The sequence below is a fragment of the Parasteatoda tepidariorum genome, chromosome 10 (genome assembly GCF_982258835.1).
Source record: "Parasteatoda tepidariorum strain Cologne lab strain chromosome 10, Ptep-v5.0, whole genome shotgun sequence".
Classification (NCBI taxonomy): domain Eukaryota; kingdom Metazoa; phylum Arthropoda; class Arachnida; order Araneae; family Theridiidae; genus Parasteatoda; species Parasteatoda tepidariorum.
Window position 1 is genome coordinate 41809322 of NC_141764.1, and position 15926 is coordinate 41825247.

The following is a 15926-nucleotide window of genomic DNA, read 5'->3' on the forward strand; positions in this document are numbered from 1 at the left end:
TACAAGAAGTACTTTTTTAAAAAAAAAAATGCTATCAAGTAAACTTGGATTTTTAAAAGAAAAGTATGTGCTAAATTTTCAATTGATTATCAAAATTCAAAAAAACATTTATGCAATCCATTAAAAATACAACTAAAATTAAGCATTCATATCAAATAGATTGACAAACTTTACCAGAAATCCATTTAACATTATTTCCTACAAAAGAGGCAATTGAGAAAAATCAGACCTAGACCTCAGTTTTACCAAGTTTATTTTTCCGTGGAGGAAATAAGTAAAAAGCATCTTTAAGTCTAAAGAAGAAGACAAGCGGCTCGTCTTTTTCTATTAGATTTAAAGGCATAGATTCAATCTCTCGTTACAAGTAGGAAATAAGAGTAGCCGTAACAGGATTCGAGAATCGCAGATTCTACCGATTTTCCTGACGAAATAAGCATGACGTTACATCAAAGAGAATTCTTTTTGGCGTTACAAAAAAAAAAAAAAAAGAATGGTTAAACGAAAAAAAAGAAAGAATAAAGAAGGAATTGCCCGTCCTTTGATAGATTGCCTAGAAAAGTAGATTAGAACGAAATTGGACGTCTTATCTTTCAAGTTCTCTACATCACTGACGAATTCTTGAATTCAGCAAAATGTAGAGGAACAAAAAATTGCGAATAGGGACACGCCTGTCTAAGGGAATCATATTTTTCCTGAATCAATATCTACTGGATTATATTTTTTTCCTGGTTTTATACTTTATGTCGGTCGTCAATAGATTTTGTAGAAGAAGATGATAAAATGTAAATTTTCTTTTACTTCCCTGAATATTAAGTTTTATATTTAAGTTTTATATTTATTTTTTTTCAAAGTTCTTTAAAGCTCGAGAGGTTTAAAGAACGAGTTTAAATGTATTTTTAAAGTGATTCTTTGGATATATGGAAGAATGAATTGATTTTAAGATCAAGTTAATATTTAATTTCTTAAGCTTTAAATGGAAGTTTAATACTCGCTTCTTTTCAAAAAGAATGGATAAAATTTATTCCTTTTTAAATATGTATTCATTTAAATCTTTTAAATATATACTGTCAGCAAAAAAGAATTGTTGCTAAAGAAAGTGAACATTACAGAAGTAACATTACAGAAATGCAGATTTTGCCAGAAGTAAAAATTTAAACTCCAACTATACACTAAAAAAATATTATGTATGAAATTCAAATTTTTTTTATTTAATTTTAAAAACATATATATAATTTTTATAAGCATTGATGATTTAAATTTATTTTTCTGAAATAGATAGATTTCCTAAATTTGTTAACTAATATATAGACAAAACATGTAAAAATAATTTAAGTTAGGGGTCTTCAACATATAGCACTCGAGAACCACATTAATAAGTTATGGAAATTTCAACATGATTGGTCAAATAAATAACAAGGTCAAACGTGAGCTACACAGTAAAAAATTACCGTACAATTTACTGGCAAGAAGAAAAAATGTGATGTTAACGTTAAAACATTTCAATGGTTAAGGACACTATTTTCGAAATCAATCTTAAGAAATATGAAAATCTTTGTATAGGTTGGGGATGGATAGGCATTGAATTTCTTCACGTCAAAGAATATCTACAAATAATATCATTTAAACTTTTTGTTTAATTTTTACAAATTTATTACCGAATACCAGTTATTAATTAATTAGACTGAACCACAATCTTTTTTTATGTCGTAATATCTAAACAAAATTTGGTAAGGAATGAAAAAAATAATTTCGAAATCTTGAGAATGTTTTCTTAATTTCAGAACCGTAAGCTTTCATTTTTTGATAAGTGCATCAAAAAAGCAGACATTTTGAAATCGATAGGACATAGCAAAACATATTTTTTTCTTTCAAAAGTAAAGCGAATCGATACTGCCACCTGAAAAATACAAAAAAAAAAAATAACCCTGTTAAAGAAAAACATAAGTTTTGCTGTGTATAGAGTTTATTTTTGTCACATCATTCCGCAAGTTTTAATTACTAAAAGTGGAAAATCACAATCTTAGTCTGTTCTAAAATGAATATTATGGTATAATATGAGACTGAAAACATTATGAAATGGCTCTTTACGACAATATGGGAGCAATGGTAAGCGAATCACTAAAGAGAATCTATTTCTATTCCATGAGCATTTAAAATTGAGTTCCATTTTCATTTTTTGATTTATCATATGATCTATTTCGTAAATAACTGGTACCATAATCATTTTAACATCACAGCATTAAACCATGATACATGAAAAACATTAATGCTAGCATTTTTCGTTGTAAGTGTAGTAAGAGTATTACTATTAATTAATTTATTTACAAGCAGAAACATGAAACTCCATCCATTTATGTTACACTTAAACCTAAGAAATAAAATGTGAAAATATTACATTTCAAAATTATGTATTATTAAATATAAATTATGTATTATTAAGAAAAAACACTAATTTGAAATTTTTTTTTCGATTTACTTATTTATATTTGCACTAGTAAAATGGCTTCTTGATTAAGAAAATCAAATTTATTCAAAACAAAATTAAATTAATATTTTTATCAATAATTAAGTCCTTTTAAAAACCTTTAATAAGGGTTAGTTTTCTAAATAAAAACTGAATTTCCATTGTTTGAATATTTTTAAAAGCTGACTAAACTGCAGATGGAAGATATATGTTTCCTTCAGACCAAATGGTTTGTTATCAAAAGATAAATAGGAAAAGGATTTATTTTGTACTTTCAAAGTAACAAACTGCGTTTTTTCCTACTTTAGAGAGCAATATAACATCCAAATGGGCAATATTTTACGATCTTAGCAATCTAAAGTAGCATAAAATATAACTGTCATTGGTAAAAATTTATTTTCAAACTTAATGAATCAGACATATTTTTTTTTCTAGGTAAATGTTGCAATTGATGTTAGTATGGATTTTTTGACAGATCTTTAAATTGAGCATCCAATTACTTGAAACAAAAACTATATTTTGTTACTAAGATAATGCTTTTTTATTCTAGTACTACCAAGCATTGAGAAATAAAACATATCAGAGATTGAAAGAAAATTTTTTTGTATATTATTTTATATTAGTTCATATTAATTCTCAACTAATTTTGTTAAACTATTTTAATTTTATAATCTGTTATAACACAAAAAGTTACTTAAGAAGCTCATTTAGAGGAAAAGAAGGGCAATACCAATCTGCGATATTAATAATATGTATAAATATGGTTTCTCTTAAGAATCAATAAATATTTGTTCCGTATTTGAAAAATTTCTTTTGCCTGATTTATTTCAGTTGGGGAAAAATATTATTTTTTATAATAATTATTTTTCCCTTTAATGTACATCGATATTGTGATATTAGATTTTATTTAAACCTAAAGAAATGTTATGCAAAACAACTATGTAACTTTCTGATTCTAAATTAACCGTTGTATTAAGTGACTATGTTACTTATTTGACACTTGTACTGAGCTATCAAGCTTGAAAAATATGAAATATTATCTTAGTTTTCTTATAAACAGAAAAAAGGTAAGGAAAAATTTCATATAATTGCTCCGAACAATATATCATTATTAAACAAAATAGAAACACAAATTCAACTACTTACTGCTTTTAAACTTTACCTTTTCATGATTAAACGATATTTTTCGCACGACAGCAGGGTTTCTCAATAATAGAGAGATATATCTTAAAATCCACAAAAAATTTTACATTTTTTAAAACATTAATAATGAAAAATTATTAGTAATGAAAATTTTTATTTGTCATTTTTTAGATATGTATTTGGATAAAATATTTCTTCGTTGAATTTAAAAACTAAATTTTAAGCGTTTTTAAAGGGAAAAAACAATTTAAAAACTTTTATTACTTATAACTAACAATTTTAACCAATAACGATTTTTTTTAAATTTTTTTGAAAACAATTAATATTAAATGCATATTTCTTTTAAATGTTTTGTTTAAAATCTCTTACATTTGCGCTGTCTTCTTAAGCTATTGCAATCTCTGTCACATTCTGTTTCTGATAGTTCTTCATCTAATGAGCCATCATCATATTCCACCATATTATCACATATTCCTTCGTGAAATTCTGTCATATTTTCTGAATCACTGAAAAAGAATCTTGTTCAAATTCTCAGAATAAGAAAATTAAATTTAAATATACATATGGGGGTCTATATTATATTAAACACACTAAATTTTCACCAATCACCTCCTTTTATATACTCTGAGAAAAAAAGTATTGTCATAATTACCAGAATATGGTAAAATATACCTTGTTTCGTGTTCTATAGAAATACCAAAAAGTTTGGTAATTTTTACTGCAGCTCGTAGGTAAGGATGTTGGTAAAACTAACAATAAAATATGGTTTTATAAAATGTGATGAATTTTATAATAAAATTAAGTGATTTAATCCCGATGCTTTTGAGAATGACTTTAAAATCATTTATTTCGTTACATTTTATTTTCAGTTCTGTGTTCTTTCACTGGAAATAAGAACTATGGGTAATAAGAACTATAATTTTAAAACAGAGAATTTCCGGTAAACCGTCATCATATGAACGGAAAAGTATCCAAATGAATGGTTTTAAAAATATCGTATGTTTTGGTTTATCAATCAGAATTAGGGTTTTCCTTTTTACCATAATGTCATTACCATGCAGTTTGGCAGTCTTACCAGAATTTTTTTCTCCGTGTATGGCATTAGAATACTTTCAGAAAATAAATTTTAAAAAATATGCTGATTAGATGTTATAAATTATTATAAAATATAACAAATCTGACGAATTGTTATTGAGATATTATAGCAATTAGAGATGATCGAAGTCAAAGTTGCAGGTAAAAAGATATAATAGTTAATTGAAATAAATTCCCCTTAATTTCAAGAAAATAACTGGATTCAATTATTTGAACTTCAATTTTGAAGTAGTTGTACTTGATATTAATTTACTAGATTAATTTATTAGATGTGCTAGATTTTAATAATATTTTTAATTCTGCATCTGTTGTTAACAAGTAAGTTACTCTGACACAATTTTAAAAATTGCATTAAAGGCCATGATTGTATTGCAGGATTTATTTAAAAACGAATGTTTTAAGCAAAAATGCACTTTTAAGAGCAGCGTCATATGAGAATAAGGGGTTATTCATAATTCCCTCTCGGGTTTCGAAGCGTTATACTAAAAAAACGAAGACGAATATGGCAAAAAAGAACATATGAAATTATGCCGAAAGTATTCAAGTTTTAATTTAAGCAGTTGCCGGTAGATGGCAGTAACATGTACCACTGAAGACAGTTGTAGTAAACATAAGGTTGTAGTAAATAGAGGGAATTATGAATAACCCTGTATGTTGAAACTAGTTAGACAAGAAAACTACAGTTTTTTAGCAATTATGTTAAGTTTAAATTTGTCGCTTACTTTAACCCCTTGCCAGTTTTAATGCTATCTGCTTTCCTTTCTCCCTTTTCTACAATGCAGGCTATTGTCTGTGCTATTTTCTAGACAGCAGCAAAGAGTGGAGAAAAAAATGATGCTTCAAAAATTAGAAGGCTTTGGAGGACTAAACCGGATCGTAATATTACGTTAAAAACAGAGCAGCACGAAATAACATATAGCGTAATATTACGTCAAAAACTGGTTGGGTGTTAGTAGTGATATCCCAAAGTAAGGCTTTTATTCTCGATTTCACAAGAAAACATTTTATCTTCATCCAATTTGCAAAAATACGGAAGCTCCTAAATAATTTATATTGTTTTCAAAGATTGCGAAAAATCAAAGAAAGATTAAAATTTCCTTCTTTCTTTCTTTCTTTCTTCCTGTCCGTTTTTGATAAATTAGAAATTTTAAATAATTAAATAAAAAATTTAGAAGCTCTGCATCGCTTGATTCTTCAAAACAACTCTATAGTAATTATTTTGATGAATTCTGCCTTTGCGTAAAAATAAATGTAAGTTATGTAGAGTTTATATTTTTGGTAAATTGCATAATGCTACGGTTATATTTCCAACGCAGAGCAAAAACTGCATTAGTTACAAATATGCTCTTAAAACTTTAAGAAACATTGATAACGAAATGAAAGAGAAGTTGGGATTGCAAAAGTAAGCAAACGTTGTTGAGAGTGATAGCTATTTAAAGGTTGCGGAAGCTTTATTTCATACATTAGCGCTTGTTAGAAAAAACCATCTTAATAAATATTTCTCATTTACACGAAATTCAAGCTTATATTTTAGGAACAAGTACAAATTTACTGGCACTTCTTTCACTGTACAAGCTGTCAAAGGTTTTAGAAATTAATGTAGGTTTCACATCAAATAACGCGAGATATTCTAAACCTAACAACACTTGATTGGAAATGGCACTTATACATGCTCAGTATGAGCCGAATGGCGCAATAGTTAAAGTTCTAAACTGCCATTGAGAAGGAATTGGGTTCTTTCCGCGGTTGCAGTTTCAAATTCACTTAACTTCCGATAGATGAATTTCAAATTGCCTGAGAAATGAAAGTGGACGTGGAGGAATGTTGACCAAAAATCCCCACCCTCCTTCCGATGCTTTTGAAATTGTGAAACCCTTCTCTTTTCTAACCACCACCTAGGCATATTTTGCTTAGAGTACAAAATTTCCCTTTGTTGAAAAGTTCTGAAACTAAATTATACAGATTACACCTGTTTCTTGAGCTTTAAAAATTCCAACTTCATCAAAATACGTTATAATTACTCAGAGAAAGACATTGTGTTTTAATTTTTAAGGTAAATTATTGTCTGCATTCCTTTCAGGTGTCTCTAAAAATAATAAGATTGAATATTATTAGGTAAGGAAATAATTTTTTTTTGTCAAAAGCGTGATATTTAGTATTGATCACTTTCTTTGTATGTTTTTAAAATCCTGAACAAAATTAAATGTGAAATATAGTAACAGATAGGGTCACAAATGAATTTTCGAGGAGGCTGAAAACCGGAGCAAAATTAAACTAGCGAATCACAATTGAGAAAGATAGACATGAAAGAATCAGAACCTGTTTGAATGTCAGGAAAAGAAGAGATAATATGAAAGGAGATTGATATAAATGCCGTTATTTTTCATCAGTCAAAAGATTTGGTGCTTATCATTAAACCTTTTCACCGGTAATTCGACATAATTCAATACCTCTTTTGATTCTTTCTCGTTTAAATATTATTTGGATCCCCTAGTTTGGGTGTTTTTGAGCAATAATGATTCCATAAATATATATTAAGGGCAATAAACATGGAACACCATGTATGAATAGCTTAAGGTTTCACGCTGCTTATAAGTAGTAAGTAAAAATACAAGATTTTTTTTACTGAAAAATATTTTTGCGCAGTTTAAAAGTAATTGTTTATATATATATATATATATATATATATATATATATATATATATATATATATATATATATATATATATATATATATATATATATATATATATATATATATAATAAATATATATATATATATATATATATATATATATATACACTTTCAAGCTTGTATATATTTTGGGTTATAGTTATTGTTCTACCTTCCACACAAATAAACCTTTGTTTTTTATGCAGATAAAAATTAATTAAATATACTTAAAATAAAGTTAGCTTTTTCACCATGCAGTCTTTTTCCTTTTTAAATTATAAAAAAGAAAAAAAAAATTTTTTTTCTCAAAATGCAGATACATGTTATTTTGTTTTATTGACATATGCTATTAAGACTGCAAATAGAATTGCATGCCTTTTATATTTCCCCTTAAAACTTTGCGATCAATATTTTCCATTTTTATCTTCATCTGAAACAATTGGCTCCAGCAGCAAAAAAAAAGTAGTATTTGAAAACAATATATTTCACGGCGCAAAGGGATTTTTGAGGATTCCAATCAAATCCCAAAAGGCGTTGGATTTAACATGGAAATATTGAGAAAGAAACTAAAAATGCTGGACGAGCAGAATAATAACGGTTTTCACACTAATCATTGTTTCATGTTTTGAAATTGAAACTGTATTTTAAAATGTAAACTTTAATATAGTTCAAAAAATCTGAAAGTGTATTACAAAATATAATATTGATATAGCTTAAAGTGAGTAACAAAAACAAGAAATCATATGGTGAAGCTTATTCATTTTATAAGCTGCATTATTCGTACGTAGTTCTGTCTACGTAACTCGGTCTTACTAGAGGGCTCTAAGTCGTTGTTTTAATAAAAATAAAAACAATTCAAATAACTTCTACACACTCCGAAACTAAATTTATATTTCTTTGAACATTTCAATTGCCGTAAACATTTATTTATTTATTTATTTTGAAAAGTGTGGAAAATTATTAAGGTTGGGACATAATTAAAAAAATCCGTAATCCCTATTATTTTTTTGCTCTACGTTACAAAAAATAAAAAATCTCGAAAATGTTCTAATATTCATTTTTAAACAATGCTTCAAAAATAAAAAATTCTAATTCTAATTTTTGATAAAAGTAAAAAATGACATGATTATGTATTAAAATGTTTCAGCTTACTTTGAAAAAATATCTAGCTGCAAAAAATTATGCATATATATATATGTGGGGGGGGGGCGGAGTTAATCGACCATGCCAAGCTTCATCTATCAAAAGGTACCTCATGATAGAATCAAGTTAGTATGCTTTATATACAAGTGAACGATGTTAAACTTTTGTAGTGGTAGTTACGCCACAGTACTCCCCCACCAGAATTTTATCAGAGATATAATTCGATGAACAGATCTCACTAGTTGCTGTACTTGTGAGAGAGTCACCGGATTTTTTTTTTTTAGTGCTGAATGTGAGCGGTGTATTAACTTCACATTTGAAGTCGCTCCTGTGTTGCCATTAGCAGTTGAGAGTATGCAGGTGTTGAGAGTGTATGACGTTGTATATGTTCGAGACGAGACAGAGTAGCAACAGAGCAGGAGGTGAATGACGCATTCACAAATAGCAAGTCAACTGTTCAATGTGGACTATCCATCGAAGTAGGCGTTACCAGACAAGAGATTGTGAAGTGGGCGTTACTTGCATGATCAAATCACGTCCGAAGGTCACCAATGTGGGGGGCGGAGTTAATCGACCATGCCAACCTTCATCTATCAAAAGGTACCTCATGATAGAATCAAGTTAGCATGCTTTATATACTAGTGAACGATGTTAAACTTTTGTGGAAAGACACAACACACACACACACACACATATATATATATATATATATATATATATATATATATATATATATATATATATATATATATATGTATATATATATATATATATATATATATATATATAAATATATATATATATATATATATATATATATATATATATATATATATATATAATATATATATATATATATATATATATATATATATATATATATATATATATATATATATATATATATATATATATATATATATATATATATATATATATATATATATATATATATATATATAAAGAGAAAAACGAAGAAAATTAAGAAATTTTATTTACTGCGCATGTTCTGCAAGTAATTAGAACCCATAAAATCAGTTAAAAATATGGAGAAAGCATGGAAATAATGTATTAAAGATTAATGAAACGAGAAGAAGAAAAATAACTAAAATAGTTAAAAAAAAAATATTAATAATAAGTATATAACAATTTTAAAAAGCCGGACAACAAAATAATGAAAAGATATAATCTCGTCTGCAACTTACACGTTTATACGTGAAAAATGGAAGGCTTTCTAATATTGTGTTAGTATTGAAAAATCAAAATATATCAATACAATAGTGTGAGGAGCACCCAAAAAATTTGAAACGAAAATAGAACACATTTAGTCAAAAATCTAAGAAATAAAACATATCAAGCAAAAAACAGAAAATAAAATGTAAGAAAAATATAGAACAAAACACTAAACGTAACATATAAAGCGAGTAGCGAATTAAAATGAACTTTTACGTTCCGGAATCTTCCAAGAATGATTTAAATTATTTTAATCATAAGTTTGCTAAATAACAAAATTTGAAAACAGAAGCTCAAATCGAGGCTTGAAGCGTAAATAGAAGAGGAATTTTACGGTGCTTTCTTACTGCTGTACTGAAGCAAGTTTGATTTGTAAATCACCTTGGATTGGCTCAAAAGGGATGTGCACAAAGAGTTAAGATTTAATTGGATAATTTAAAGTTTGTAAATAATAAATTTAATATTTAATTATACAATTTTAAGGAATTTAGAAAATTAACATTTATTTTTAAAAAAAGAAGAAAAAAAAACAGATTTACCCGTTGTTTGTACAGATTTTTAGGCACGAATTTACCCGGTAAGATTACCACGAGGATCTCATGTTTCATCTCTCTTAGCTAACTTATTTTTACACTATTATGAAAAAAATTATTCTCTCTATATATAATTTGTTTTCAGATTTTTTGATGATATAACTATCTCTAATTTTCAAGATTATTGCATTTTGTCAAATAATATTTACCTCGAGGAATTAATCTTGCTTCAGAATCATGATGATGATATTAATTTTAATTTTTTCAATTTGGGTATTTAAGAAAGAAGAAAAGATCTGCTTTGTTTATTTATACAATGAAAGAAATTATCTTAATATTCATACAAATAAACAAATTACTAGGAATTCTAATGTTTCTAAAATCATTTACTTAAACACCATTTTTAATCAAATGAATAGAGTTAAAAGAATATGTATATTTATCAAAAAAAGCAAAATTTCAAAAATTAAACAAAAAAAAATTTATACCCAACTAATGTAATTAAGTTCTATATAAAATCATTGAGTAAATTCCATGTTATTATTGTTATTTATTTCACTAAATACTTAGTTAAAACTGTAAAAACTGCTAACTGAATATATATTTTTACCTCATGCAAATCTAATTTGTACAAGTCCGTGGCTAAAAATTTGTGCAAGTCGGCAAATCATGTTTCTTTCTTTTAATACATGTCAGTTTTCAGAAATCATTGTAATTGTATAATTAAATATCAAACATTTTAATTATAAACTTTAAATTATCCAGTAAAATATTACTACCTTGCACACTTCTATTTTCGAACCAATCCAGGGTAATTAACAAACCAAACACGCTTCAGCATTGCGGTAAGAACGCGTCATAAAAGATCCCTCTATTAAGCTTCAAACCTCCATTTGTGCTTCGGTTTTCAAATTTTGTAATCTGGCAAACTTATTAAAAAGTATTTTAAATCATTCTTGAAAGATTCCGGAACATGTAAGTTCATTTGAATTTGTTACTCGCTTTATAGACTATGTTTTGTGTTCTGTTCCTTATTTTTCTTGCATTTTATTTTCTGTTTTTTGCTAGTTAGGTTATATTAATCTTTATTATATTATTTTCTTTTTTCCATGTCTTCTTTCTCTCTCTCTCTCTCTCTGTATATACAGGGTTATTCTAAAATGATGGGAAAAATTTTAGGAAGTGATAGTACACACCCAGACAAACAATTTTTATCATAAAATGCATGGTCGAAAACGAAACCCAAAACCGCTAGAGGGCGTCAAAGTTTATGGTCTTATATGAGGCAAAAACACACAAAGAACGATGAAGTTAAGTTACAAAAGCAAATTTAATGGCATGTGATTACAATAAGTGTTCAAAACAGTGGCCGGCAGCGGCCATGCTGGTACAACGGCGAAGAAAAGATAGGCGAACTTTCCCTGCAGCGGTCGAATGCTTGGCGACAAATAACGTAGCGCAGTAACTCGCAATAGGAATGGAGCTTTCTCGTTTGCATGAAAAAACTTTCCAAATGCGCCAGCACCTTTGCGTCTTGTTTTCGACCATGCATTCTTTGATAAAAATTGTTTGTCTTGGTGTGTACTATCACTCCCTAAAATTATTCCATCCTTACATATATATATATATATATATATATATATATATATATATATATATATATATATATATATATATATATATATATATATATATATATATATATATATATATATATATATATATATATATATATATAGATAGATAGATAGATGATATATAGATGATATATAGTGATAGTACACACCAAGACAAACAATTTTTGTGGCCGCCATTAATCGTAAAGTGGATTTTACTTGGCCGTACGAAAATACATCTTGATTATGAAAATACTAAAAGTGATAATGTCCAGGAAACAATATATAAGTCGTTAAATGAAAATTTACTTTATTAAGCATAATTAGTGATAGAGAATGGCCATTTCTTCATCCAAAAAAAAAAAAGAAATCCCTTAAAGGGATGAAATCAGAATACCCTCTTATTTAGAGATCATACAGCCAGAATATCATTTCTGACGGTTAGAAATTGAGACTGGGGAGGGCCCGAAAGGGCACTCCCAGTCCCCACAATTTTGAAGTTAAAAGTGAATACAATTGTTCCTAACGAACACAGAAAGTATGGGTAGGAGAACCAAAATTGGCAAATTATCAAAATATAACATTGCCAAAACAAAGCAAACCAGCTTATCAGTATTGAGTTAAAAAGAACACCTTGGCGATCACGAGTCGCCAACAAATTTATGGAATTATTGCAACCATGCAGCTGAAACATTTAGCGATTGGAAATTTAGAATAAAAAGTCATACATAGATTTTTGTTTTCGATTAGGCGCGACAGTGAATTAATAAGTCTGCATAGTAATTAAATAAAATGTATCCGTTACATTGATCTATAAGAGAAGAATAAATATTTTATGTTCGTTTTAAAGATAAAGTCATCGATTTATTTTAAATATAATTCTATTAATGGAAATAAGCTTAAGTAATTAAATATATTTTAAAGGATAGGAAATAAATATGTAATGCCAATTGTGGCATCGCAATATATATAAAAAAACTGTGTATATCTCATATTTAAACTGTTTTTTTTAAGAATTTTCTTCTAAAAGAATTTTTTCTAAATAAATTTCTTATGACAAGTTAAAATAAATTTTAAAAAGATTGATGAACTAAAAGAAATATTATATCGTTCTCAAAAAAGCGATGTTTATCAAAACTGGGATAGAGTATGTTCGAATTATCTATATAAATGTTTCCCCAGACCTTCTCCAATAACCCATCTTGACGAAAGTAAAGTACTACTATAAATGCTGTTTAACCGGATTATTTGGATACGAAAACATTTTTCCGCTTTGAAGAAATATTAGAGAAAAAACTTTTGTCAATGGCTGAAACTGAAAAAAAAAATCAGTATTGGGGATAACAAGCAAGTGCATACTACTAGAAGACAATTTGTGAAAAACAATATCAGTATAGAGAATACCAGGATAGAGTATTCCAGTAATGGGCTAACGTCGCTTTGCCTTAAAAACTAGTCAGTGAAAGGAATAGTAAGTAATTGTATACCAGGAAATAGTCTCCATATCCCTTCTGGGTTAACCCCGTTAATCTTCAGTAATTGCAATGCATGATGTTGATAACTAATGGAGAATACTTAAGATTTATTCAGATCTCATAAAAGAAAAAGGACATAGACCTACTTGTTGTATCAATAAATTAAAATTATACTACTAAATTATAATGTGCTGCCAGTTTGCAATTTTCTTCAACTAAAATGATTTGGCAACAATTGTCGAGAGCAAATTGAAATTTCGGAAAAATTCGAGTTATGCATGAAGATGGCCCTTTAACAAATCCCTTTATTTGCATTTCAGCGGGCAGTAGACGTGATATTTTACTACAAATTTAACAGTTGATAATTTTTCAAACAACTTAAATGTTATTTTTTTTTATTCCAGTGAACTTTTTTTTATTCCAGTGAACTTTTGGTACATTTTTGCACACTTTTATTAATTCGAATTTCTAAGTCTTACAGATTTTGCGCATCAAAATGGAAGTAAGTAAAACATAAAAAATGAGAAAAATTAACAAACGAAGTCCTAAAAATAGTTATTAATTTCGAACTATTTAAAATCTTAAGAAAGGCTTTCATTAAAGTCCTAACTAAAATTGATTGACTGCATCAATTTTAGTTAATTGTCAAATTTTTTTTGTTGCATTCCTTTCTCCTGTAGAACTTCTGTACACAGCATTTTTCCTGTAAGTTTAATTGTTCTCCAACTAATTATCGAATGCAAATTTTTCATTCAATTGCACTCCATGTAGATTTTTCTACACACCTTCTATTTCTAAATGTGTTATTCTTGCAGTTTTTAGGCTGTAAAACAAAGTGTGACGTTCAAATGATTATTCAAAACAAGAGCTGTAGGGGAGACGCTTACCATTTTTTAACATAGTGAGACACTATAATTTTTTATTAATTTTAAAAAAATTCTTATAAAGCTATTAATTATAAGGCTATTTAACTGGTATTAGAAGTTCTTAACATTTGTTCAAGCTTTGTTGATCTTAAAACCTAAATTATGTTAATTGCATCTAATCATTATTTTTTAACTGCATGCTTAAAATCAATATACAAAAATGAAATATTTTATAAGAAAGCACACAAAAAAGTAAATTAATAATAACTATCCACGGGCTTTGAAATACCATTAAGGATATTCTCTTGCTTGTACTCCCCCAAAAAAATTAGAGTCACCTTTGATGGCACGCTAAATGTTCCTCTTAAATAGTTTAAAAAATTTCTGATTGCATTCAGGTCATTAAAATTTATTAAAGATGTAGGAACAGGTTTCGTAAACAAAGTGAGTTTTATCAACCCCCACATTTACGTCACATTAAGATGGAAAAAATTTAAAATATCACTCACTTAGTACTCAACCATCTGGGTATCCCCGTATTTGGTGACAACTGAGTAACTACCAGACTCCAACCCGACGATTCCATCAAGATGGCCTCGTAGGCCCTGATTAAAATAAGAAAAAGGTCGTGTAAAAATAAATCGTACAACCTGAAACATTGTAAAGAAACGGAAGGTACCAATTTAAGGTACTTATTAGGGTTTTTTTTCTTAAAGGGAATAAGTATTTTGGTGTTATTATATTTCAGATTATGTTCTAAATATTTTTTACTTAGTGAAAAATTACAGTTTCAATTGAAAAAACATTTTACTTAAAAGTTGATTTACAGTCCTAAATAGCAATTTAAATTTTAAGAAAGAAAATATCAGTTATTGTGAGTTTTTCTGGAAAATTCATCATTTCTTTATTCACAGTAAAATATAAAATATTTTGTATTGGGACATTCACAAAAGCATGGTAACAATTACTTTCGCAAATGTTTTACTTTCATCTATTTCAGAAGACTTCATTTAAATAAAAGGTATTAATTACTTTCAAAGAGCAAGATATTAATACTAACGAATAAACTCACTATTGAGTATATAAAATTTTAATGAAATTATTCTGTTTAAAACGTCATTGCTGTATTCTTTAATTTGAAAAAAATATAAATTTTTAAAAAAATTAATGGTTATAAAGTCTCTAGGTAAATTTGTGAAAATCTACATAAAAATTTCTAAAACATAATTTTCTTTTTGAAATTGAATGAATGATTTATTTAAAACTTAATTTCTTATGTCATTTTATTATCCGGAAGGTACCAATTTAAGGTACTTATTAGAGCTTTTTTTCTTAAAGGGAATAAGTATTTTGGTGTTATTATATTTTAGATTATGTTCTAAATATTTTTTACTTATTAAAAAATTACATTTTCAATTGAAAAAATATTTTACTAAAAGGTTTATTTAAAGTTTTAAACAACATTTTAAATTTTAAGAAAGAAAATATCAGTTTTTGCGAGTTTTTTTTGGAAAACTCATCATTTCTTTATTCCGTAAAGTATAAAATATTTTGTATTGGGACATTCACAAAAGCATGGTAAAAATTACTTTCGCAAATGTTTTATTTTCATCTATTTCAGAAGACTTTGTTTAGATAAAAGGTATTAATTACTTTCAAGGAACAAGATAGTAATGCTTACGAA

The 15926-nt window shown here is 27.3% G+C and overlaps 1 protein-coding gene across 11 annotated transcripts in view; it reads right to left on the reverse strand.

Moving 5' to 3' along the window:
- LOC107441504 (cell adhesion molecule Dscam1) overlaps window positions 1–15926 on the reverse strand; it is a 434487-nt gene that overhangs the window by 2690 nt on the left and 415871 nt on the right. For 6 of the 11 annotated variants that reach the window (XR_015429992.1, XR_015429995.1, XM_087154074.1 and 3 more), the window contains 2 exons: window positions 14752–14847; window positions 3977–4113 (listed from right to left, as the gene is read on the reverse strand). Coding sequence is in view for 7 of the 11 variants with exons in the window: in XM_087154074.1 (XP_087010200.1) it covers window positions 3977–4113; window positions 14752–14847 (233 nt within the window). In the remaining 4 variants the exon portion in view is untranslated. Of the gene's footprint in view, window positions 1–3976; window positions 4114–14751; window positions 14848–15926 lie in introns of those variants that run through there. The other 5 variants (XR_015429993.1, XM_087154077.1, XM_087154075.1 and 2 more) reach the window with 2 other exon arrangements.